Here is a 7,465-nt window from a genome sequence, read left to right as displayed (position 1 = left end):
ATAGTATTATATCTATAACACACAAAAAAAGACAAATTCAAAAGCAGAATATAAGTACTTATCACAAATTGTGATAATTTGGATGGGTCCCGATTGTGATTCACAATCGGGACCCATCCAAATTATACGGGGCACCGGATTGGTAAAAAAGGAATGAATCCCTTCAAACACAAATTTTGGGAAAATGTAGTGCACAGAATCAGTGAGAAGTTGGAAGATTTTTTACTTTTCTACGTTTCAGAAATGAAACTTCTTCATGATAAGCTCATGAAGAAGTTTGATTTTGGCCAGTGTCAGTCAGTCCTTGTCGTTGTCGTCGTTGTTGTTTGTTGTTATACTAGGTATATTGGTTGAGTAAAATCTGTGGGTGCTTTACTGTACTGCGCACTTTCTCGGGACTTTTTGGGTCTACATCAAAAGTCATTAACTAAATCCTGCATTGAACTTAAATGAAACATGCTAAGCCACGCACATTTAATTATCAATAATCCAAACTTCTTTTAACAAGAAATCAAGCCGAGCGATATAGAAAAGGGCTAGACCCCATAGTTAGGCACGCGTCACGCCGTTTTTATCGCGCTAAAAGCTATCGCTGTTTCGGTTTTTATTATGACATGAAAGGGGACTTTGATAATTTTTCGCTCGTGAAATACGGCGTCGCGTGTGATCTACCTACTACGGGGGCATGTGTTCCATTCTTAACTTATGATCCATGATTGTCTCGCGATAAAAAAATAATGTCATTATCATTATTATCCTGGTCGGACCGGTTTTTCCTTAACATTAGATAATGCATACCTAAATAAAATATGTTTCAACATCTCAGTTAGAGCTGTTTTAAGGCAATGTAGCACCAGCTATCTTAATGATTAGTATGTCGTAGATTTATATTATATTTAATATTAATTACGCCTACATGTCTATTTAGTGCAGCTTCTTTCTCATTTAGAATATTAATTACTTTCAAAAATGCATCCACTCTTGGTCAAGTGAAGCATACTTATTTACAAACTATTCGTCCCCGTAATTTCCAGAAAAAAGTAACCTTTGTTATTCCAGTTTCAAGTCATAATAAAACAATAAAAAGCGAAACAGCGATATTTTTCGCGCGATAAATACGGCGTCGCCCGTGCCATGCTGACTTCGTTGTTTTCATTTGTCTACTCCAATAATTATATGCCATTTTTTATCCAAAACTTAAACATATTGTACCTATTTTCTTATAAATTCATTCATTTATATTGTTTGTTCGGAAACAGAAACAGTAAAGCTAATTTTCGTTCAAACTTATATTGTAATCGAAAATTAGTTATCTACTGTATTTTCTTCCCCCTTCTGGTAGGCATGAAAAATAGTTATCTGTAAACCATTTAATTGATTACATTCTGGAAGTATTATTAAGAATATGAACACTTTCAACTAAAACATTTTTTATTTCAATGTACATATGTATCAACGTAACTTTAAATAACACAAAATAGACAATTGAATCATAACATAAACCGAATATAATTATAATACTAGTAGGAAAGTATGTCATATCTTACCCCACCTCACCTTTAGACTTGATTTCAGAACAGAATGATGATCGGGTGATCATCATTCTCATTCTATGAAGAATCCCTATGTCAGTGTCAAAGAATTGCCAATCAACAAAATAGAAGGCGCCTGTTGTCGGCTGACGGAGCGAGAGCGAAATGTGAAGTGAAGTGAAAGAAGTTGCGTGCGGTGGTTTGTTTGATAGGACTAGGGCGTGTGTTTTACATAGATTCTTTTTCCATTTAAAGGTATTTTTATTAAAAGAAATTAATCCTGTTGTAGAATATTTACATTCAGATGTTATTTTTAACATAAACTTAAGCTTTCTGCGTTTTTTTTTCGATTTAACTCTTATGCACTGTATATCATTGAACTCTTCGAAGAAGAAATCAGGCTTTTAAATCGATATAATCCTAGACTTAAGGTATGTTTTTATTGCATTTTTAAATTAAATTGCCTACGATTATTACATTCATTTTTATGTCGGTTCCGTTTGAATTGCTTAAATTCATATGAACCACATAAATTCATAGCACAATCCTATGTATACAATCGTGGTAGAAAAATAAAGCAGTTACCGATCGAATAGATTAATGTGCCTGAAAACTTTTTCAGCACGACCGATGGATAGTAATTACCTATTCAATAACTTAGAAGCGTAAAGTACTTCATAGTCTGCTTGTAATTTTTTCATGTAAGTGCCTTACATGACCTGTCCTAGTTGTAATAACCAAAATGTGCTATTGAAAAGGATTTCAACTGGCAAGAATATGACACATTTAAACTATTCAATTTGTAGGCACATTGGGCAATGAGCATCCCATTTGTATTGCTATTTTAGTACACAGAATGATCTTACAACCTTGAATTGTTTTTGTGATGTCTATTGTTTGGTTCCTCATTCTAATATTTTTTGTTCCAGGATGTTCAAAGGAAGAGTAAAACATTTACTGCATTGCCTTTCATTTTTATCATTTATATTCATATCACTTGTGCTTACTGGAGCTATTAATTTAAATGCAACAGAGAAAGTAACTGTTGATCCATGGGAAACCTATGGTATTTATGGGACAGTGCTGCTGTATGTGTTAAGGCTACTGACATTGTTGACAATACCACAGGTCCTCTGTAACTTTTTTGGACTGATATTCTTCAATGCATTCCCTGGCAAAGTGAAACTGAGAGGGTCCCCATTACTAGCTCCTTTTATTTGTATAAGAGTGGTCACTAGGGGTGATTTTCCAAAACTTGTAAGAGAAAATGTAACAAAAAATATGAACTTATGTGTGGATGCTGGAATGGAGCACTTTATGATTGAAGTTGTCACTGACAAAGTCATAAATTTGCCAAAACACAATAGAGTAAGAGAGGTGGTTGTTCCATCAGAGTATAAAACTAAAACTGGAGCCCTCTTTAAGTCTAGAGCACTACAGTACTGTCTAGAAGATAATGTTAATGCATTGGAAGATACAGATTATATTGTACATCTTGATGAAGAAACTCTTTTAACTGATAACTGTATCAGAGGAATATTGAATTTCGTATTAGACGGTCAGTATCAGTTTGGACAAGGTCTTATCACTTATGCCAATGAGAATATTGTAAACTGGATAACCACTCTTGCAGACAGCTTTCGTGTGGCAGATGATATGGGAAAACTGAGATTTCAGTTTTATATGTTCCATAGACCACTTTTTAGTTGGAAAGGATCATATGTTGTAACACAGGTACTAACTAACTAACTATAAAAAAATATTATTTTACCTCCTTTTTTTTTGATTGGCTATTATGATTCATCACAAAAATCATTGGTTCTAGGTTGGTGCTGAAAAAAAGGTGTCATTTGATAATGGATTGGATGGATCCGTGGCTGAAGACTGTTATTTTGCTATGAAAGCTTATTCACAAGGTTATACATTTAACTTTGTTGAGGGTGAAATGTGGGAAAAGTCACCTTTTACACTGTGGGACTTTATCCAACAGAGGAAAAGATGGATTCAGGGTATACTGTTAGTGGTTCACTCTAAGGAGATACCTGTAATGCACAAGATATTCCTTGCAATATCATGCTACTCCTGGGTGACTCTACCACTTTCAACCAGTAATATTTTTCTGGCTGCTGTATGTCCAATTCCTTGCCCATACATTCTTGATATTGTTTGTGGTTTTATAGGTGCTGTGAATATTTATATGTATATTTTTGGGGTCATTAAGTCTTTTCCTGTCTACAGGTTTGGACCATTTAAATTCTGTTTGTTTGTTTGTGGAGCATTAGCCACCATTCCATTTAATATTATAATTGAAAATATTGCTGTTATTTGGGGAGTGTTAGGAAAAAAACATAAATTTTATGTTGTGAATAAGGAAATAAAGATTCCGGTGACTGTTTGATCTCTTTCAATATGTAAAATAAAACATTTTACTAAAATCTTTCATTGGATTGTATTTTAAGATAAGTGCACAAATACTTAATCCTAATCACTGCGCAAAATGATGAATAGTGTGGAGTGATTCACTCGTTGTGATGTGATGAGATTTCTTTAATTAAAAGTTTTGTTAGAGTAAAACTTTCGTTACCAAAGGATATTTAGTAAAATGAAAACTGTTTCATAATTCTTAACTTAAAACTTACTGAAGAGATTATCATAATGCTGTACTTTGTAAAGCACAAGTTTGTAAAATGTGTGAGTAGTGGATATTAAGTTATTTTTGGAAGATTTTGTCTTTTTTATTTTGAGATAATGTTATGTTTTGTTACAAATTAAGTTATTTTTAATATAGGTTTATGTATGTAAAAGTACCAAATGAAACATTTGATCAAATATTTAAAGTGAAAAGTAATTATTTTTTGTTCCCTCCACTTATTTATTAAATGTACTATTATATTGTTTTATAGCATGATCAAAATATTTCATTTGATACTATACCATATATATAATTTTTATGGTTATTTTGTACTTAATTGTCTTTAGTTTTTGATTTTAATGAAAAATTACCATATTTAATTTCATTGATGACTGTTAATGATTTCAAGAACGAATTTCTTTTGGTATCTTCTTAAATGCTAGTAAGTACAATAATAAGTATTTTGCAAAATATTGACAGTGCCATTTTTTATTAGTAAATGCACTCATTTTGGAACTCAACACTCATATTAAAAGAGGTGAATTTCTAGTTCTATTTTTATTAGAACATACTTGTTTCCAATCTGAGTCCATTTGTTTCAAAACTGTGTAATAACTAGTAGTATCATACAAGACTAGTCACATAATTTTATTTTGTAAATGATGCAATTAATTAACGTCTGCCTTGTTAGTTAATAAATATAGCTAGTATTATTTGAGTCACGGGTTACGAAGTTGCCCTTTGTCTCCAATTTATCTAATAAGTAGCCTTGGCTCGGGAACATTAGTCAGTTTTAAGTTTTGATGATTATTGAATTGTAGATTATGAGAAAATATGCTGAAAATTCTTTAGTTTTTTCAATTTGTTTATTGAAGAAACAAGAAATCTCAACGTGTAACTTCAGTGAACACACTACTACACAAATTTTAGAGTAAATTGATTTAGTGTTCATAATGTCACAAAATTAATTAGATCACGGTTTTAAAATAATGTGAATATTCTTAAAATACCAAATATGAATCTCGCCACGTAGATTGTTATTTTCATAGATTCAAATTGTATGAGGTCTTTGATTGTGTGTTATGTGTGCTTGTATAAATTAAAATCACATTTAGTAAAGTTGTGGTTAGTGTTATGGTAAAATAAAGTCGAGAAGAATATGTTTTAAATCTGTTTACTTTTTCACTTATTTCTTGTTCCCTCAGCGGCATAATAGCTTCTTTTTAGATAGTGTGTGTAAACAGTTAAAAAAACACGCACCGGTTCAATAATGTTATCGTATGTCAATATTAGTAATACAAATCTGTTAGAGGCAATTGAGATATGATAACGATTTGATTGATACACATGTAGTGCCTATGTCACAGTTTGATGTTAAAGAAATGTAATAAGTATCACGAAACATACGCGTGTTATGGTTTATAAAGAAATAATTGAATATGTCATTTATCGTCTCATGTGATTTTATTTGTTGCTATTTTATAAAAAGGTTTATAGCAGAAAAAACCCGTGAATGTTTTTCTGACCATTAAGGTCAAATTCTGCGTCACGTCTTCAGTCAACCAAAAAAGTAAATCTTTGTGGGGGAATCTAACCTTATATTGTATCATGGTTTTTTAGTAGTACCTAGGTAATCACATCCAAATCCAAAATCGAAGAAAGTCCTAGAAAATAACATTTTAAACTTTTATCATCATGATGAGAAGAACTTGAGAGCTCATAATATGTCTAAATTCATCAAGTCAAAAACATTCCAACATATGCAGTTCTTCACATAGATTCTACAATCTAACACGTAGTCGTAGGTATATTTGTAGATAAGGGATAGGTAACTACACAAAAGCCAGACGTTTTATGTTGTTACTAAATCAACATTTGTTTTACTTCACATACCTAATTAGATAAACTTGTCAAGAGGCTTGTTAAATGGCAATAATACTTTTCAAATAAGATTAGCGGGTATTATCTTATCATGAAAAAGAGCTGGTACATAATATCGAAGTATCTGTTTAATAGGTAGACACCTCTTCTTTATTTGATATTGTTCCTTACAGTTAATAATTATGAACCTACTAGCCTGTGCCCGCGACTTTGTCCGTGTGAAATAGTTATTTTCGGCATCATTGAAGCCCTTAAAGGATGAATAATTTTCCCCTTTTTTTTTCATATTTTCCGTTATTTCTTCGCTCCTGATAGTTGCAGCGTGATATTATATAGCCTTTTTGCCCTTGAGTGTAGGAAGTGTGTTGTGTGAAGAATAATACCATGATAACTCAAAAGGCCCAGTCATTAAATGAAAGATAAGTGCGAGGTAGTTACTCACTAATTGAACGTTGTCACATGGTTGGAGACAAATTTAACCCGCAGCTTCACTCCAGAGGAAATTTAATTTATATAATCAGACCAACTGTGCCAAGTCCAAAACCGTGCGACCATTGACGCTTTCATGCATATCGTACGAAACCATATATGAGGGTACCTATGAATGTGTAAATGCTAAAAGGTAAGCACTTAGTAGATTTGTTACATTTTCAAGGTCAGATTAAGATGATGATTAAATTTAAACATTATGTTACTTTTTTATCTGCAAATTCTCAAGGATCGAAACATGGGAAAAAAATTATCAATGATGTCGAGTTATATTTATTTATTTATTTCAAACTTTATTGCACAAATAATGTACAGAAGGCAGAAATAAAACCGTTTGGCATTCTCTACTAGTCCACTAGCAGATTAAACGGAAAAACTTTTAAGTTGGTGGTACGATAAACTTACAAACAAAATACCTACACTAATACATAAAATACATTATAAATACATAAACATACATAAAATAGCAAATTAGGATGACCCATTATTGATCTGCCGAAGGAAGAACCCATTCACTGCTTGTTTGAACGCCGAGGAGCTCTCCTAATCATTTCAGAAAGAGCATTCCAGAGAATTACACCCTGAATCTGGAAACATTTGTCCAGAAAAGTAGACCGGAACAGAGGAGTACGCAGTGTCAGGGTGTCTGAAGAGCGAAGAGAACGCGAATGGGCGGAATTGAGAGTTATTCTCAGGTCTAAAAACAGTAGAGTCAATCTTACACTAATACATCCTGGCTCAGTACCAAGAGATAAAAGTCGTAGGTACCTTTGAATTCCGACAGGATTAATGTGAGTTATTTTCTGGGTAGATCCACTTCTGTCCAAGTTATGTGACTATTTGAGATGTTAGCAAAAAGTTTTGCACTGATCATACCTGGTTTAATTCGAATCTCTGCCTTATGATAAAGCAAACCAAACGATAAAACCTT

At 32.6% G+C, this 7,465-nt stretch overlaps 1 protein-coding gene across 2 annotated transcripts; it reads left to right on the top strand.

Moving 5' to 3' along the window:
• The first annotated feature begins 1,584 nt into the window (after positions 1 to 1,584).
• Positions 1,585 to 5,556, top strand: LOC106131133 (beta-1,4-mannosyltransferase egh). 2 transcript variants are annotated; one of them, XM_013330129.2, is made up of 3 exons: positions 1,585 to 1,787; positions 2,462 to 3,266; positions 3,358 to 5,556. In XM_013330129.2, exons 2-3 carry the CDS (start codon positions 2,463 to 2,465, stop codon positions 3,928 to 3,930), a joined length of 1,377 nt encoding a protein of 458 aa, XP_013185583.1. In that variant the 5' UTR covers positions 1,585 to 1,787; position 2,462; the 3' UTR covers positions 3,931 to 5,556. The 2 variants fall into 2 exon arrangements, with proteins under 2 accessions (XP_013185583.1, XP_013185582.1); XM_013330128.2 differs by having other exon boundaries at positions 1,586 to 1,963.
• The last annotated feature ends 1,909 nt before the right edge of the window (positions 5,557 to 7,465 follow it).

Source organism: Amyelois transitella, chromosome 6, assembly GCF_032362555.1.
Source record: "Amyelois transitella isolate CPQ chromosome 6, ilAmyTran1.1, whole genome shotgun sequence".
Classification (NCBI taxonomy): Eukaryota; Metazoa; Arthropoda; class Insecta; order Lepidoptera; family Pyralidae; genus Amyelois; species Amyelois transitella.
This window is presented reverse-complemented; position numbering and strand designations above follow the sequence as displayed.